This window comes from Lagenorhynchus albirostris, chromosome 13 (assembly GCF_949774975.1).
Source record: "Lagenorhynchus albirostris chromosome 13, mLagAlb1.1, whole genome shotgun sequence".
Lineage (NCBI taxonomy): Eukaryota > Metazoa > Chordata > Mammalia > Artiodactyla > Delphinidae > Lagenorhynchus > Lagenorhynchus albirostris.
The window spans coordinates 7,297,234-7,317,158 of record NC_083107.1 but is presented as its reverse complement, the minus strand read 5'-3'; the positions used below and the strand labels follow the sequence as shown (position 1 = coordinate 7,317,158).

At 40.6% G+C, this 19,925-nt stretch overlaps 1 protein-coding gene across 6 annotated transcripts in view; it reads right to left on the bottom strand.

Annotated features, from left to right (window-relative positions):
• REV1 (REV1 DNA directed polymerase) overlaps nucleotides 1-19,925 on the bottom strand; it is an 81,946-nt gene that overhangs the window by 17,195 nt on the left and 44,826 nt on the right. For 3 of the 6 annotated variants that reach the window (XR_009544110.1, XM_060169248.1, XM_060169249.1), the window contains 6 exons: nucleotides 18,303-19,006; nucleotides 16,040-16,147; nucleotides 14,477-14,593; nucleotides 9,927-10,035; nucleotides 4,671-4,799; nucleotides 2,059-2,213 (listed from right to left, as the gene is read on the bottom strand). Coding sequence is in view for 5 of the 6 variants with exons in the window: in XM_060169248.1 (XP_060025231.1) it covers nucleotides 2,059-2,213; nucleotides 4,671-4,799; nucleotides 9,927-10,035; nucleotides 14,477-14,593; nucleotides 16,040-16,147; nucleotides 18,303-19,006 (1,322 nt within the window). In the remaining variant the exon portion in view is untranslated. Of the gene's footprint in view, nucleotides 1-2,058; nucleotides 2,214-4,670; nucleotides 4,800-4,957; nucleotides 5,278-9,926; nucleotides 10,036-11,816; nucleotides 12,016-14,476; nucleotides 14,594-16,039; nucleotides 16,148-18,302; nucleotides 19,007-19,925 lie in introns of those variants that run through there. The other 3 variants (XM_060169251.1, XM_060169252.1, XM_060169253.1) reach the window with 3 other exon arrangements.

Sequence of the window (19,925 nt, the reverse complement as noted above, 5' to 3'; positions counted from 1 at the left end):
AATAATGTGCAACTTTGATCATTTCAAACACAGTACAAAACTGGCAGAATTCTGTTAAGTATTACAGATTATAACCAGCATGGTTCCTGGACAGATGTTACCTTCTGTTCCAAAACACGTGACATTTCAACATCTCCTACCCAGGTAAAGGAATAGAGAAAACAGTCCTAACCTAAGATTGGAGGTTTACAGGAACTGTGGGCAATGACCAGCCATCAGTTCATTTTACCAACCAATGTTTATCTGTTTGTTTGTTCTTGGCTGGCAGGGTCTTAGTCCCCTGACCAGGGATCCAACCCGGGCCCCCTGCAGTGGAAGCGCAAAGGCCTAACCACTGGAAAACCAGGGAAGTCCCTCATTTTACCAACCAATGGATCCACGCTGGGTAGAAATAAGGCCAAAGAAATGCCATTGGACTTGGGGAGGAGAAGCCCAAAGAACCAGATGTCTCACTATATGATCAGAACACGTGGAGTAGAAATTGAGGGTATGAGCGTCTTAAAAAAGGAGACAGACAGTGACAGCGAGGTCCAAGGTGTGTGAACGGACACAGACAACTAACGCAGAGCAGAGAGAAGGCTACTGGAGCCCGAGAAGGTATCAGGCATCTGAGAAATACCTAAATGGGGTCAGATGAACTTCTGTGTAAATAATAAAATCTCCACGAATTACAGAAGACTTCTATAAAGCACATATCTTAGTTTTACAGGAGACTTACATTAAAAACAGTGTGTTTTCCTAGGGTAAATATATAGATATTCATGAAGAGAAAAAGTACTGGAAAGGCACACTAAAATGATAAAAGTGGTGAGTTCTGAAGAAAAGAGGGCTGAGAAGTGGAAATATCATTTGGGATTTTTGTCTTAATTATGTGCTTGAACTTAAAAGGACATATTCATGTCATCCCACTTGTAAATTTAAAATAAATACAATTTACAACAAAGAACTAAACCTGTGCCTGACAGTGGACTCCAGAAGGCAAGTCCTAAACGAATGCTGAGAAGGGAGTGCAGGCCACACACCGGGGAGCCGAAGGGCAGCCTGCTCGTAACCGGAGGGACGCTGTTAATGTGTTCCTCACGCTCTGTATGTTCTGCAGCTTACGACGTTCTGACATCTTAAAAATCCCTCCGACGGGGAGGGCCTGCCCTCCCAGGGCTGGTTAATCCCTAAAGACAGCAAGCAAGTTCCTGGGGGTGCGCCTCTCACACCCACGCCAGACACCCCCAGACACCCCAAGAGAGGCTCATCAAACTCACACACAGACCCCAAGAGAGGCTCTGGCCGAGGATCTCCCCTCACTCCTGCTTCTGCCTCCAGACCTGCACGTGGCGCTCCCGCACGAGGCCCTGCGTGGGGCTGCACGCCCTGCCCTCCTCTCGGGACAGGTACCCAGTAAAGATCTCCTATGGGTAGAGGCACTGGGCTCGTTCAGACAGGAGGGACACGGGGAAGCTCAGGGTGACAGCGGGGGCTCCAGAGCACACAGCTGCGAGAGTCGACAAGAGGAGGACCAATGATGTGAAGGGCTGAGGAAGCAAACACGGCTTAGAGACAAAACAACAGGTGGGGGGAGGGGATAATGGGGGGGTGTGTGTGGACGAGTCAATAACAGCAACTTCTGGCCCCGAGAGAGTGAAGACAGGGCTGGCTGAGCGGTCCAGGAAGCTTCAGAAAGTAACTGAGTTACCACAAGACGCAACAGCATGGAACTCCAAACCCCACTCACACTGCACTGCCTTGAATACCGCCTCTGTTCACTTGAAAAAAATACTGCTGACATACATTGCATCCAATATTCCCCATTTTTGAAGAATAAGAAATATTCCAACTTGTTTATTCCAAAGATGTTATCATTTACTTACGTTTCCAACACTTTCATCTCATGCTTTGCCCAACTGTGAGCCATGCCGAGAACTGTTTCAGAAGTGGGAGACCTATGCGGTACGGTGATAAAAACGAAACCTAAAAATCACTCCTAAAAATCAAGCGGTATTCAACGATCCCAGAGCACTGCTTTGAGGAAAATGAGTAGTACAAGATACGCTGGCTACTAACCGATTCCCACAGAGGCAGCGCATTTAGTCTGGTCTTTGATTTCCGTGCGGACAGCATTTGCAAATTCGTCAGGAGTGAGCCTGGTCTCTGCGAGGATTTCAGTGATGTCTACCAGAGCTTCATCACAGCTGACAGCTTCGATGCTATGTGTGTAGCTGCCAACACAGAGCAAAGGCAACGAATCACAGCCCCAGCTTAACATCAAGCAGCCACATGTGGCACAATAGGCTCTCCTATGGTATCTCTCTTCGACATTTCCTTACAAGACTTAAAAGGCTAAAAATATTAGCAGTTTACCTGAGCTGGCCCAAGTGCCCCTATTTAGTCACTTAACTTTTAACTGCAAAGTTAATCAATGTTTTCTTTTTTTCCATATTAACTACCAAAAATACAACAGAAATGACCATTTCAGTTTCCCTATACTGAGAATACTGTTGTAAACCTCTCAATAGTTGAAAAGTAGTAAGTGAATTGGAATTGTCACAACACTTAATTTCAAAAATGTTCAAACACGATTTACCAGAATCCTTGAGGAACAGTATCACTAAGCAATTGACAGTCTCCTAAACAAAAACGCCCAGGACACAGCAGGATATGATGGTGGCCAGTCACCCAGATGCCTGTCCAGGACGCCAGCAACACCCCCTGCACGTGGAAATGCTCTGGGTTCTGACTGCTGCTGCTGTTTGGTCACGATCTACTCACACAAAGGACTGTTTCAATTCTCCACAGAAGAGGAAAAGGAAGAGAAGAATCACCACGTGGCTCTGATGCTAATTAAATATGTGAACCACAAGGCCAGCAGAGGCCTCAGGACCAGAAATGGATGGTCAATAATCCACCTGGTAAAGTACCAGGTGGGCCAGGCCTCACCTCTCACTACACCTTACTGTAGGTTACGAATCAGATTAATTACTATCAATAATCATTTAAGAAATGAGTGTTTTGTTAGGCTTAACTCCAGAGAGAAATCTGCAAGAGCAGAAGGCTATTCTTGATATGAAAGCTGCTCTGAGGCGTGGAGAATATGAAGCAGAGGCAGGATTTCCAAAGGTGGAAGGAGAACAAGGAATTTTTTCCCCCAAAGAACAGCCACGTGCCACTAACAATGTCTTCACCCACTAAAATTATATGATAGCGTCCACCAAACCCCCCGATCCGAGGTGCAGGCTGGCTGCCCGCTCCAGGGCCTCCGTAACCAGAACACACAGCACCCAGCTCAGCCACCTGCTCCCAGCCCACACGTGGCGCTGCTACTGACCGCAGCTTTGGGACAGGACTTGAAAAGCATTCTCTCCACCTGGTAACACTGACATTCCCACATTGGGGTCTTAAGGACAGCTGTGATTGTAACTGGCTTGTCACTCAGCCCTAAGTCCACAGACTGATGCCAGATAACTTCACCTGCCCCTCTATGTTTCTCTCTCCTGCTAAAGTAAGCTCCTCAAAGGCAGAGCCTGGATCTGACTCCACTCTCATAGGATTGGCAGCATCAACAGTGGTTTGCACTTGGTAGATACTCCATCAACAGGTGTTCAAAATAACGCGTTAAGAAAGGAGAGGAAGAAGTGAAGATAGAGGCAAGAACCTCCCTTAGAACATCAACACAGCCCAAGGGTTGGCGGACCCTGGTCTGCTGTCTAGAGACCTGTTTTGGTGAATAAAGACTGAAGGGAGCAGAGCCGAAGCCGCACCTCGTCTGTGACTGCTGCCACTGTCCACGGCAGGGCTGAGCAGCTGGGACAACGACCTCATCCGGTCTTTTATGGAGAAAATATGCCAACTCCAGCTGTAGAGTATACAGGGCCTGACATATACTTATCTAAAATTTTAAGTTTTGAGTTAACATTCACTTTACCTACACTGTAAATATTCTAAAAATTAATCTCTTTTTCTCAAGCCAACTAATCACCCACCTTGAAACTACAGCTGACCCTTGAACACCACTGGTTTGGACTGCACGGGACCACGTACACCTGGATTTTGTCAGCAGTAAACACTGGAGCGCTACGCGATCCCCGACACGGAGGAGCCACGGGCGCAGCGGGCAGCTGCCACGGCACGTGGCCCTCCACCGCACGGAGGAGGCACCGCACCACCCCAAGCTGTGCAAGCGCCAGCCGTACCGCTAGAACCTTCTAGGAAAGCTAACTTCTGGCGTCCCGAATGATCTTAGAGGACACAGGGTTTGACAAGGTCTCTACTTGTTAACGTATAGTTCTCATTTTAAACAAAACCATAATTCAAATGTAATAAAAGAGAATAACCAGGTTAAAAACTCCAATCCTTCAGCTGTCTGGTTCCACGGAGGGAAACCTGGAACCGCTGACGAGAAGTCACACAGGCACAGAATCAGACTGACATCACCACCAGGGAGCAGCTGAACAATCCCAGCCGTGCAAACACGTCCCTGAGGCCTGAGCCCTGCTCCGGGAGGTGCTCGTGGGGAGGAGAGGGGGCCGTGACACCCGAAGGCAGAGGAGCAGGTTCCCGGAAGAGAGGAGCGTCCAGCAAAAGTGACCCCGACAGGCCTGGGGAAACTGTTCTCTCTTCAACATTAGGTAAAAGCAGTAAAGGAACAGACAGGAGCGTGAGCGCAGCACACAGTGTACCTGGCCAGTGTCTCATACATCGTTCGTGCAACTTCCTTATACGCGTGAAAATCATAGGGGACAGCCTGAAGACTGGGACAAAGTTGTTTCGCTTGCCCGAAAAACATTCCATTCCTAATGCCAACTTGTCTAGAGAAAGAACAAAATACAGTGGAGGTTAGACTAGGAATTTTTAAATGCCAAATCAAGTATCAAATACTGATAGTATCTCCCCAAGCCACTGATACACAATTTTCATTTAACTCCATTTTCATGAGGGGTAAAAAACAGGCATTAAGACAACTTACAGGTTTGTTTTCCCCCAAAAGGAAACTGACAAGATTGTCTGATGCGTGTAAGTGACATGTGCAGATGTGCCCAAGTACGTTATTCAAAGGCCAGGTTTGGCTCCTGCCTCTGTGAAGACGTCTCCTGAGACTCAGACCTCTGGCGCCTGTGCAGAGATGCCAGCATACCACACGTCGGTGATACCACAACCACCGCAGAGCAGGAGCGTGCTGTCAAAACGGTCTGCTTCCCCTCACACGGGGCCCGGTTTGGCCAGGGCTCAATCCCCCAAAGACAAAGAATATAAACAGCAGAACCACACAGAACAGCGCTATGCGACAGACAGACACAGTGTACTCATCCTATTACCACCCAATTCCCAATTGACCAATTCCAAGCTCCTGCGGTGGCTCCACAGTGGCTGAGATGCCAACAGCATTGGACATGGTGGGACATCACTCTGGGCAGGGGCCAGGGTTCCAGAACTTTGAGGGACCTAATTGAAAATGGTAAATTTCAAATCTTTTGCGTGTCTCCACGCCCCACTTACCTGTGGTAATTTGGAGCATTCAGCACAAAACTGTAATCATGGAATTATACATAATGAGTACAATTCCATGTTACTACTATGCAATGAATCGAAAAAAAATCTCACAGTAAAAACACAAGCAGATAATAATAAGCAATGCTTCCCCAGATTACATACCCATAGGTGTAAATACATCAAATGGTCTTTATACATCCACCCAATAAATATTTACTCAGTGCTCACTTAGTACGGAGGTGTGCCCTGTGGCACAGAGGCCTGTGGCGCCTGCCCATCCCAGACCACCAGAGAGCCAAGAAGGAAAAGACTCCGCCAAGCCATTCAGATGAAAGAAATGCAAAATGACATGCATTTTTAATGTATATAAAAACAATAATAGATCATCAGACTGCAAAGCCCAGAGTAGATGAGAAATATCTAATAAGAGGGAAAAATGACAGTAAAGGAAGAGATGATTAACAAATCATGGTGAAGAAAACAATGCTTTCATTCATTTAACAAAAATTTATGTCTCGGGCACTATGTGAATAAAGCGTATCCCATGACATCCATGAGGATGACCTGCACTGGCCTAGGAGAGGACGGATTCAAGGTGACGGACCTGGTTCATAAGGCAGGGAAGTGTGTGCAAAGGAGTTCACAAGTCTGCAGAGAAGTGCACAAACAAGCTGAAACGTTCCAGTAATGCTAGATACATAGGTTCAGCATGTAAAAAAGCTAAACTTACAAATTAAAGGTAATTATTCATTTTTACAGGAATGTCTTACATAATTCCTGTAAGCACAATACTCTTATATTTACAATAAATTCATTTTCAAAGTTTTCACTTACACAAAAAATTTCAGGGACATATTACTTAGAAAAATGTAATACATCAACTTATGTACTCATGCATACCTACATCTCACGGAGAAATGTTTAGGGATCACTAGACACTGTAAGGGAGTTATGAACAAAAAAGGGTAAACCTCAGAGGCTTCCCGTAACTAAGGGAAGCAAAAGACCTTGAGCTGGTGGTTGGAAAATTAGACTTGCTTCATATAAAATAAATGAGTAGGAATTCCCTGGCGGTCCAGTGGTTAGGACTCATCACTCTCACTGCCAAGGGCCCGGGTTCAATCCCTGGTTGGGGAACTAAGATCCCACAAGCCATGCGGCACAGCCAAAAAAATAAAATAAGATAAATAAATAAAAATAAAATAAGATAAATGAGTAAAGACAATTACAAAACAGCTTGAAATAACTTCACTACAGTGACATTTACTCCTCTCAAATGAAGTCCCAGGCAGCAAAGACTACTAGTACTTCATAAGCTGCAGAAACAGTTTACTCCCAGGTTTAAAGTGAAGGCAGCACACTCCTTCTTCCACGTGCTGTATGCTCAGAGAACGGTATTTGGTGTTGCATTAGACAATATTAAAAAAAAGTAACCAGTAAATCACTGTCACTGTCAATTCAATATACTGAAGGACATCCATACCAATTAAGGACTGTAAAGTGTCCTTACAAAAGCACGTGAAAACAGAGGTTTAGAAATGATTTGCTCTTAAAAATTTATGATTCTAGGATATTTGTCTATCATTACCTATCCGTCTACATTATTCACCTTCTAACTTACTATGTATAAAGCTAGTTCTCTATGGTAAGTATGAGTACATATTCCGACCTACATATACACATTCTACCTTCCTATGACTTCTACCGTCTCATGTTCACGTTCCATCCTTTGCTGACCCCGTTATTATAAAGTCTATGTCTACTGAAAACTCACCAGTGCCTAAAGCTGGGATGACCACGCCCACAACACAGTCCCCACGCCAAGCCCAGAAACATTTCTCTGATCCAACTGTGAATATACTTATTTAAAAAAAAAAATTTCTCACTTAAGGAAAATATAACTATTAGATAGCCACACACAAAAAAAAGGGTATTCAAGAGACCTTCATTAGGAATAGCCTTCTAGAAAATGAAAAATTACAATTAAAGGACAAAAACCCCATTGCTGTGGGTTTCACGTTTTTCTTCGCCAACTAAAACAAATTCATTTTCATCACTTTCTGCATCTCCTTAAAATAAACATGTGCCCTCTAAGCGACACTCAAATGGCTTGCTACACAGCATTTGGCCCTCATATATCATCACCCCAATTATTCTGTGACACATTCAGCCTGACAATCGCCATCTGTGGTACAATACAAAGGCACCACCCAAACACCAACAGAGGCCCGAGCCCAGACATATCTGTGGCTACTGGACTTGAAAGCCACCAGGAGTTGGCAGTGCTTCTAACTTTGAGGTGGCCTTGGTGCTCACTCTCCAGCCAGCGTCCAACCTGGGCCGCTGGGAGAGAAGGGAGATCCTGAAGAGGCAGTATGGAAAGGCGGCGCTTCCGTTTCACCAACAGCAAAATCCAAAGACTGAGCATGTGTTTCTGGGTTTCATCACACCCTCCAGATACAGGACACGATGCCCAGTCATCATAAGCGCATTGCCTGTAACTCAGCAGGGGGAAAAGACCAGCCTACGGAGCACAGCGTACAATCAGCTCTAAACCGCCTGTGCTAATAAAAACATAATAATGCAAAATGTATTTAGATCTGACGTATCTCTTTCATTAAAGTAAGGTTCAATTCCTTGGCTACATTAACAACTAACAATGAAAAAGATTAAAACATAATTCTATCAATGAGAAAGGCGAAGTTAGTTCAGGAGTAAAAGTCTGACAAGTCATAAACAGAAAATAATTTAAAATATTTTATGGACTTCCCTGGTGGCGCAGTGGTTAAGAATCCGCCTGCTAATGCAGGGGACAAGGGTTCGAGGCCTGGTCCGGGAAGATCCCACATGCCACGGAGCAACTAACCCCGTGCGCCACAACTACTGAGCCTGTACTCCAGAGCCCACAAGCCACACTACTGAGCCCGTGTGCCACAACTACTGAATTCAGCCCACGCGCCTAGAGCCTGCGCTCTGCAACAAGAGAAGCCACTGCAATGAGAAGCCCGTGCACCACAACGAAGAGTAGCCCCCACTTGCCGCAACTAGAGAAAGCCTGCACACAGCAACAAAGACCCAACACAGCCAAAAATAAATAAATAAATTTATATAAAAAAATTTTTTATAATTATGCATGTTTGAATATAATCCTTTTTTCTTAAATATCCTTTTTATAAAATAATTGGCAAGATTTAAGCAAACTACTCTGGATAGATGATGTTGTGTTGAGATACTTTTTGTTCAGACTGGACTTGCTTGAATAACCCCAACTTTAAATCAAGACTGAAAAATGTTATATATATCAAGTCGTTGTATGCAGTTAAGGTTACATGTCAATTGTAACTCAATTTTTTAAAAGTATGAATGACTAAGCCATAAAGACACTATCTAAAAAAAAAAAGGCTGAAAAATGTAGCTGATGTGACTTGACTCTGTTTCTATAATTAGTAAATACTTTAACACTTGCCAACAGTGTGTAAATAAATGCTTGCTGTGCTATAAAGGTAAAAATGTTTGTGTTCAGTTATAAAGAAAGAAAAAATAAAGAATACTCTTTTAAATTAATCACTTCAGGGGGCTTCCCTGGTGGCACAGTGGTTGAAAGTCCGCCTGCCAATGCAGGGGACACAGGTTCGTGCCCTGGTCCGGGAAGAGCCCACATGCCGCGGAGCGGCTGGGCCCGTGAGCCATGGCCACTGAGCCTGCACGTCCGGAGCCTGTGCTCCGCAACGGGAGAGGCCGCAACAGTGAGAGGCCCGCGTACCGCAAAAAAAAAAAAAAAATTAATCACTTCATTATTACTCCATTTTTACAACTATAATAATCGATTTTTAAAAAACTATTTTTTTAAAGTATGAGGAACATATGATATATATGTCTGTTTTTTTAGTACTGAAACAGCTGGTTGTAATTAGGATTAGTGCTAACAGGTTGACAACTGCAACTTTAAGTGAGGAGATGATTAGTCATGCCATTATGGAACTGTTTAGTTATAACTTAACAGGCAATCAAGTTTTAACATAAGTTAAAAAAAAATACTATTAGGATGTTTAAATAACAAGGGATCCTGGTGCTAAAAGGGAACGATCAGAGTAGATGACATTAAGGCCCTCTCCTATTCAAGAATATCTAATTCTTTAATTCTATACTTCAAGAGACAATGGTTTAAAAAACGACAATGTCCAGCTTCTTTTGGTTTCCACCATAGGACTCACTGGTTCATCAGGACACTAAGGTATTTATTTAAAGTTATCTAGCATTTGTGAAGGGAAAGAAAAGGAAACTGAAGGGATTAAGGCTAGAAAGATTTCTTTCCATAACATGTTTCTAACATTTAAGTCATAGGCTTGACCAGCATGTCTAAATCCACTTCAAAAGATTATATAAAAATGATTAAGTAAATTAATTATTCATTAAGTATTACAACACCCTTAATTTCTACATACCTGGCTTCATAACTACAAGATGCGATTTCAGCCTTTGACAAAACAGAATCAATTCCATTTGTTTGTGCGGAATCTTGATTCTCCCACATTGATGAATCTGGTATTTCTGCTTTAAAAATAAAATTTAATGATTGTGTGTTAAAAACTGATTTTCCTTAACTTTCATTCAAGAAATTTGTTTACCAGTCCTTTCATATATAAATGTTCAATAAATTCCAAATATAGTTATCTCCATTGACATTTATCCCCTTATTTAATAAAAGAAAATCTATAACTCTAAAATGGTTTGCTTCCAGTACATTCTTCACCAGCAGTAAGACATAAACTTATAATAAATCGAAAGAGTTCTGTTTTAACAATAGTTTTAAAAAACAAATACCAAAAGATAAGTATAAAATATCCCTTTAAGTCTGTTGAGACAGACAAGGATGAAAAAAGTGATCAGGAAGATAAACCCCCTCCTACAGCCTCAAAAGGATGACACAGCTCTCTGGAATGGGAAGCAGTTAGTGGGAAATACAGTAAATTTCTCTGAATGTTCTTGCTGTTTCTTAAAAACTATCTGCAAAATTTAAAGCTAATTAACAACATTTTCAACAAACATCAAATTCCTTCCTACAAGTCATTTGATCAAAAAATAATTTAAAAGGTCATATACCATAAGAAGTTCCATCCTAAATCTAAGCTTTTTCTTTTGAACACACATCACGTAGAAGAGCTTCACAGTATCATCCCCCCTTTCAGGAAATTCTGCTTTTGGCTTAACAATGCATGTGCAATTAAAAACATTCAAGTGAGATGAGACTATCACTTGCTCTACAGACTACAACTCTAGCCTAAAGAGTAGAGCTCACAAATAAGTCTTAATATCCAAACCAAACTGACAGATTCACGCAAGAATATTAAGGCACTCAGTCTAGAAAGCCTACTGACCGCACGTCACGTGACATCGCTAGCCAGTGAGAAACAGATGAAAACACAACTTCAGCTATGTCTCTTGGGATACTACTGAGTTCCAAGAAGAATATGCTTTAAAAACATCAATTCTCAGTCATAGTTCTACTATTCTGAACAAACAATCAGTAAAATAAGACTACGATAGGACTTCAGCTAATTCTGGACAAATCTATTTAGAGTACAGTGTAACAACACGTAACTAACAAACCCAGTATTTATCTATTTATTTCAGAGACATAATGTTCCACAAAAAAATCAGCCAAGTAAAGCACCAGCAGGTAAACACGGCAGGGGGTCCGGCTCTACGAGCTGTAACAACTCTTCCTGGTCTGGCCTCAGTAATCACCAGCTTCCGCCCGACTAGGAAACCCACGCGAGCAATTCTGGATTCTGGCGCCCATGCATACGAAGTATAAGCGCGAATCAAACTCTGAGGATTGGCATGTTAATGGGGTCAAATTCCACTTGCGTCCAAAATAAAATCAGCAGAGTGTACAATCTGAGCCATGATTTCTGATACACTGTGACTAACAGAAGCTGTCCGAGGACAAATTAAAGACAGAACACAGAGCAGACAGCCCAGTGTTCTGAAGGGTTTTGGAAGGCTAAATATCCCATTACTCTAAGCTGAAAATCTGTGAGAATTTTGGGGCTGTCGGTATCACAGTTCAACAGGGGCTGCTACTAAACCGAGAAAGAAGAGCTGAAGCCTGAACGGCCACAACCAGCTGCCTTTCAAAGGTGCACCCGTGAGTTATGCCTTGTGAGTTATGGGGAGTCAGGTGACTTACATTCGAAGGGCTAAACAACCTAAGAACTTGTTTTGAAAATCACGGAAAAGTCATGCTTGTGGTGAGAACAGTGTCTGTGGTCCCTGCTCCCAACGCCCTGCCTGGGGTGGCACCTCGCGTTCTCTCCTCTGGGCGGGCTGACCTGGTCCACAGCGCGGCAGGGTGCGTGGTCCCTCCACGAGCGGAGTGAGTTGCTTCATGGGAGATTCAGGGAAATGCAGGGACACACTGTCCTCACTGGAGGGCAAAGTAGAGAACTGCTCATCAAAACTCGACAAACTAGACGGGCACATGGAGAATGTGGAGGAACGGTTGGAGAAATCAGAGGCCAGGACCCAAGTCTGTGAAAAAGAAATCGCTGAGAATAAATCTATGACTAACACGATTTTAAAAACTGTTGTTCTTTAGAACGAACACTGAAGTTGTTGAAGGGATAGGAGACATCTGCATTCTGGAATTCAGGAAGGGAGAAAAGGCCCCAACCATGAAATTCTGAGTATAAATGGATTCCAAATTCAAGATCATCAATGAGAAGGCTCGCTGCTAAGCACTGCTCAGGAAGCGGCTGCCAAAGAAGCCAGGGATGGAGAGCCCTGGTTACGCCGGTCCGATTAGACAAAGAGTCTCTGAATATGACAGGTAAGAAACTAAGTTGCGATAAAGGGCTAAAGATGCTATTTGTTCTAATACTTTGCCTAGACATACAATCCAAAACATCCGAACTGAATTTTTTTTAAAAGCTACTGTACAGAAGGCAAAGATTCTAATTCCTAAACTGCTCCTCAATATTTTAAAATTTGGTGTCATATCTAATAATAGGAGCCAGAGAAAGAAAGATCAGAGAATAACAAGGAAAGAGGAACAAAAGCATGGAAAAAACAAGTTCCAAGTGTAAGCCTAGCTGCAACCAAACTCTGTAACAGAGGACAATCTATTCATGTTATATGTAGCAAATATTTTGGTAAGATCCTAATGGGTCAAAAGGCTTAGGACGTACATAAAAGTGAATGATATCAAGTTAAAGAGAGAGTATAAAATACAAAGTATCATATTCATTTTTTCTAGCGATAGGAAAATCTATTTTTGACAGTTTTCAATGGCAAGTGAAATTTCAATACTTCTCCTAATATATACCTTCTGGTTTACCACTCACACTTAGAGGCAGAGGGAATGTGAGTTATAAAAGGTCATTACAATGTTATGAAAACCCAGTGGCTACACTGATGAACACAATTAAGTAACCAATGCCAGAATTCTGTTTATAAACTGTTTATGGGCAGATCATTTGTGATGCGAGGAAAGACAGAAGAGGACCAGCTCTCTGCTGCTCTAAGGAATGTGTAGATGTAGACTGTAAAGTAAGGGCACGTGTGCAAACACAAGATTCTACCCATGGGAGGAGCTCTGAGCACCGAGTAACGAGAGATGCTATGAACGGTATACACAGGGTATTATTCTTCCCTCTTTAATATTCATCCAATATCTTACTGAGTGCCCAGTGCGTGACAAGTACTGTGCATTCCCTTAAGCTACTATTTGTTTTCCAGAATTTTAGATTTCATCTTTAAAATGATACCACACAGAAAAGACAAAAAGAAAAACCAACCTGCCCCCAAACCAAACTACTAATACTTAAGAAACTACCCATATTGTCAAATACCATAATATAAGTAAATCTCAACAAGCTCAGTATTTCCTAACCTCAACATCTACTCACTTCACACAAAACGCTAGAATCCTAAAAATTCTCTTAAAAGATTTAATGACCGGGAAAAGCTTTAGGAAATCTGCAGAATACAGGTACACGTGAAGCATAAAGATGTATCTATAATTATTTTCCTTTGTACCTATAGCATGTAAACAGATGAACACAACCAGCAAGAGGAATGTAATCCCGAAAAGGTTCTCAGAGATGTCTACTGGCTTTCCTTTTGTCTTAATTTCATCAAGAGCATTTCTAAAATAAGCCCGAAGTTTTATAACTGAAAACTAGAGACCTGAAATAATTGGGACAAAATTTAACTGCATGCCTTCCATTCTACTGCATATCTAATTTCTGTTTCCTGATTAACATTTTTTGGAAAAACTAATTTAAAAAAATTTTGGCTTTCCAGACATCCATGAGGAAACTGATCAACGCCAAATAATTTCACTTCTAAGCAAATATTTCTCGGGGAATTTAATGGGGGTGGGGGGGAGAAACATGAAAATCTTAACAGCACTGTGATTAGTATAATTTATGATTTTTGTTTACTAATAGCCAAAATTTAAGAGCCAGAGAGGCAAGAAAAAAGTTTCTCACATGAAACACGTTCAACAAAGATATGGGGAATGACTGCTGGCACGTATCTTCTTATTCCAGTAAATTAAAGCCTTACTGTTTCTCACTCCACTGGCTCATACACATCTTCGGCAACACAAACTTTAGTGCCCTTACTGGGATCCGTGACCAAACAACAAGTAATAACTTTCAAGTGGAGAGGCTTCCACAGAACGATGTCCATGATTTTCATCCCCAATCTAAATTTATACAAAGCGAACTAATCACACCTTTTAGAACATTCTTCTCTCTCTTTCCCAGGAAAGTATCGTTATCCAATTCAACAAAGCGTAACTATTAAACCGCTCATTTGTACTGCATTCGGATTTTGCTTTAAGGTGTCACTGACACCCTTGAAACCCTTGAATGAAAAAGCTAATTATTTCAACTCTGCTTTTATTTCTGTAACAACAATACCAAAGCAAAATCCAGAAGTCTTCAACAGGAGCACTCTGACTTCAAAGAGGGCTCGTTATCTGTACCTGCTTTGCCTGTCAGGATTTTATTCTGGTACCATTGCCACTCCAACTGGGGGTTAGCGCCAGGGCGCAGAGGTGCCCTCCCCGTGCCTCTGTTACTTGTGACAGCCACCGGCCTTCCTGTAAGGAGAGAATAAAAGCTAAGTACAGGAACACTAACACTTAAGAAATAAGACATCTCTCTTTAGCTTTAACTTAGGCATTAATCCCTAAAAGAGCCAAAATCTTTGAAGATTATCAGTCGCTATGCAAAAGTCATCTATTGATGTTTCTCTGTACCCCCCCAAAAGTAAACTATTTATGACAATTTTGATGCATTTATTCAACTTAAAAGCAACACTATCATAGCTTTCTATGGTTTCTGTCTGGTTTCTTACAGTAGAAAACAGGCAACTCAGATCCTAGATTCAGCCTGGCAGGGTGGGGAGAGAAAGAAAAACTAACTGTATCTAGATTTTTAATATTTCTGGTATCAGAAAAGTAAGGTAACATCTAAACTAATCTTTATTTTTACAGCAAGAAAAAAACTAATTAAATGTATATGTAGAGGAATCACAATCTGACCTACTATATAATCAAAGGTGAGAACATATAGTCCCAAAATTTTTGGTTTAGTTATAATATCTTTCATGCATCATTTCCTTATATGTGTTTGTGTTAAAAGATAACTCTAACTTTGTAAAGCAATAGCATGGATAATCCATGTGTGTGTGTGTATGTGTGTGTATATATATATATATATATAGTATATATATATATATATATATACACATGCATATATTTCATTGAATGCATTTGCTGTGAGGACAAAAAAAAAGAAAAGCATTAAAAAGTCACTCATGGGCTAAAATCAACTCTTTACAGTCTAAACACTCCTATCAGAGCCGAAGCAGCAACTGCCCGTGATAAAAATAAAGCCCTAGTATTAACCCCGGCAGTTTCTATGCTTTCCTTAAGGGGAAAACTCACTCTCAGAAGACAGTACTAATAGCTATCTCTTTTGGACACAGAACTCTCAAAAATCGAGAATAAATATTTTCAAAAGTATTGACTAGGTCACAAATACCTAAAATTTCCATTAAAACGAAGGCACAGATAACAACATATTCTAGCAATATTCAATAATACAAAATTACCCTACAACCAAAAAGTGGGAATGTTCCCTAGCATCAGGACAGTTAATCAAGCTATTCATTCAAGAGAGAGCATAGTGACTCAAGCTGCAAAGACATATGCTACCATAAAATCTCCATTTATTGACAACGTAATCATAAATATAGATTAAAAATATAGAAAATGCCCAAAGCAGGTCCCTATCTACATTAGTCTTAGATGTTCAGCTGAAGAGGAATATTCTTCCCTAAAGGCCTGGTCTCTACAGGGAGGAAAAAACTTTCCTAATTTCCCTCTCTTTCTTGATAATGGAGTCCAGAACATTTGGAAGTAGGAATTGATTTTGCCAAGGAAATGAGAATAAATATTTCTTAAAGAATACTTTGTGACCCCTTAGAATAAACGTCTATAACAGTATATCAGTTTTCTTAATACATAAATGAGAATACAGACCTTTGAGATCTGGTCTATTTCGTATACCCACTGATACAAAGAAGCAATCCATATCAACATGCATTATACAGCTCTGAGGTCTGGGTGAACTCAATACTGACATAGTTCCTGGAAGGAAAAACAGAATGTTCAAACCCCAAACTAGTTTTTAATATTTAAAAAAAAATCAGGTCTGGTTAATTTTAGAAATTACATTTTTAAATGCTTACAAGCAGAATAAAGTTTTAAAAAAATACAAATTTTGTAATAGATTACTTCTATCACCTCAAGAGAAATCAAATTTCAGTTTCTTTGGCTCTAGAAATAATTCAGAGATACAAATTTAGTTTCCAAACAGAATTTAAAATCAATTGTGAAGACATCATGTTTTCCTAGTCTATATTCTAACAAGTCTCCAATTAAAAGTCTGTCTAAATGCTTATCTCCAAGTTATTTCTGTGGGCTGAATGGTTTATAAAAATGTATAAAGATGTTTTCATATATTTAGTTCCACAGACCTAAGTTACTTTAGATGATTACTATTCTATGCAGTAACAACATTCCTTGGTAAGACAGCAGTAAAAACTGCTACTGTTATTGAGTGCTCTGTAAGTAGGTGTCAGGCACTGTTTTAAGAGGTTTACATGTATTAATTTATTTAAATTCTCACAACAACACTATGAGAGAAGTAAGCTTATTATCCCCATTTTGCAGATTAATAACTTGAGTCATACAGCCAGTAAGAGGCTGAGCTGGAATTCAATCCCAGGCAGTCTAATTTCAGAGCCCCATAAGCCACCACACTTGTAAAAAGTGATGATCTCATAAAGGAATTTTCCTCTGCTAGATTTAAGAATAACAGTACTGAGGTTAATCTTCAAAACAGGCTTCCAAAAACTTACATTTACTCCCCAAAATGTTGAGACAACTCTATTTACCAAATTGTGACTGTGAAAGAGTTTACCTTGTTCTCACTAGGTGCAGGGCACCGGACCTTTGTTCCTATTTTCTGCCTGTACTATCACTTGTGTGCCGACAGGAAACTGAGACTCAGAGAGGTGAACTCACATGCTCTGCATCGTAAGAGTGGCAGAGCCAGGATGTGGACTCAGGCTATTACCTAACTCCAAAGCCAGGGACTTCCTTGCTACCCTCTATATTCCCTCGAGAAATCATTTATAAACTAAACCTTAACAATTATAAGTCTGCTGTATAAAAGTATTATACACACATAATGCAAACAACTCAAAATAATGGTTTTAAAGATTCAAGTCACATAGAATGTATATACTAAATGCCTACTGAATGCTTTCATACAACATAAAAATCTCTCATCTTATTCCCATTCATAGAACTGATCCATAATAGCTCTTTGAGGCTTTCAAAATTAAACGACCTTTAGGTAACAAGGCCAAGGTATGATAAAAGGAAAATCTAATACCTGTAACATTATTTTGAAATATCTCATAAATAACAAAAAGCATTTGGAATACATCAAACACAGCAAAACATAACAGAAAAAACCCACATGGAGAGGTTCTATCACATTGTGAGAGAACCATGAGCTTCTCTCTGCACCTCAGTTTCCACAGCTATAAATTAAAGGGTAATACTAGATAATCTCTGAGATCCCGCCCCAGGGGGAACCCATTTAATCCATAAAAAGCAACTAAAACCTCAAACCAGATACCAATTTATAATGACAGGCACAGAAATACAGCCTGTTATTGTTGGTTTTGTTTGTTTTTGATGACAAGAAAACTATTTAAAAAGCAAAATACAATTAGCCAACCTACTTATATGTGAAAATACTTAACCTCACTAAAAGCTTACCACTATACTTATAATAGCTATTATGACAGTTATTTAATTATTGATAAATCATTATGACGCAAGCTTTTAAAAATTAACAGTTACTCTTACCAAACCAATTCATTCTTACAGGAGTTTAAGCACTGAATATAAAATGTTATATTTTACAGTTCAAAACTTCAACAACTGATAAGGTCTACAGGAGGGATGAATGCTCAGAATCCCAACCTCATTACTATTTAAATTACCTAAAAATGTTCACTTAGCCACACTCAAATCTAATTTTGTAGAAAATTTTTAGTAAGAAAGCTTTCTGTCATCTGTTATACTCACTGTTACTTACATAACCTGCTATTCCTAGAGACTTCCATGTTACAAGACCTTAGTATTGACGAGAATACCAGTGACAGATTAAGAACAAAATGATCAAGCATGATTGTTTCTTAAGAAAACAATTTTAGTAAGTATCTACCTGGGTCAGTTACAACAAATGCAGACCTGCCTGCTTTCATTTTTTTTAACTTTTCCCTTCCTGGAAAGATACCACTACTTTGTCTCTGCAGGGTATTGACAAATTCAGTCAATTCGCACTTCCACGTGGAAATGTGGTGCAGTCTCGAGCGAGAGTAGAAGTCCGAGATGAAGCGGCAGGGCCTGGGTGGCACAGAGGGTGCCGCCTTGCTCGGTGAAGGGACTGAAGAAGTGCTCTTTGTGCTTGAAGGCCCCTGAACAGTGGAGTGGTGAGCACCATTGACTCGAGTGTTGCTGTGCAAAGGTGACAGGGAGAAGGAATTAGTTCTGTGCGGATTCCGCAGAGCATCTGTGCTTCTGGTGCTTTGCTGGGACTGTTGCTCAGCGCAGTCTCTGAAGCCGCCGCCGCTCCTCTCGGCTGCTTCCTCCTCATGGGCAGGGTCGGGGGACAGGCTGCTGGCAACACCGCTGCCCCTGGGCACCAAGCAGTCCTGTGTCTTTAAGGCACCGTTAGAGCTATGAGTGTGTCCGTTGCAAACGGCACTGCCATCTCTGGGATGCGGAATTCCGTTCTGTTTCCTTCCTGGGAAGAAGGGCTCCGGCTCCACAAAACCCAAGTCATTATCTGCATCTTCTTCATTCCAACTGTTCACTCCATTGACTCTGACTTCATTTTCCGTCTCAATCTTCTTAATTATGTGATTTCTAGGGCAGGAAAAAAATTTGTTTAAATGAATAATGTCTGACTTTCAGGCTAAAACAATTTTCCATTTAAACGCTATCTTAGTGGTACACACTTTAATATTCCCTCCACCAAATCTGAATAATTAAGCCACAAACTTTTTTTTCATTATTGCTCTTCTAATAAAAGATAATTCTTTGCTAAACTGAAGGAGCAAGGTAACTAGGAAAATTCTAGCACATTAACAGCCTTTCAGGTTTTTGTTCTTGTTTTTTTAATTTCAGAGACTCACAGAGAAGAAAATAGAATTGGATCTTTTTCAGACTGAAGAAAAATCCAAGAAACTCTTTTCAATTATTTTTCCCACTATAAATTAACTGTAATCTGTAAGCTTTAAATACCCAGTTTGTAGCACAGTGTCTGGCATTTACTAGGTAGTCAGTAAGTATTTGCTAAATTAATACAATATGAATTAATTCCCGTAAAAATGGGTAAGAAACCTTATTTGAATTCTTATTCCTCTTTTTACTTTCAGTTTTATGTAAGGCACTGTTCAACACATTAAATCCAGTACTGCTACAATCCTGAGGCTCCTTACTTTCCCCCAGGAAATGACTGACAGACTATATTCACTAATCCATTAACAGGGTCAAACTGTTGCACAAGTAAATAAAAAGTAAAAAAAAGGTCAATGTGTATGGTTAATTCAATAAAATTCATACCTAGAAAAATGAGGATGTTCGCCCTATTGACAAGGGAATTAGCATTTCATTTCTAAGAAAAGCATTATTTAGATGCCAGGGCGGTAGGTCCAAGGCAATCTGGACCAAGTGTCCTGATGACAGGTTTATAAACGCAGTAACTATGACAAATGTTATGTTAAATTCACATCCTGGCTCTTCTAGATGTCTGCTTGGTAATGCTCTGTAATAAAGACAAGAT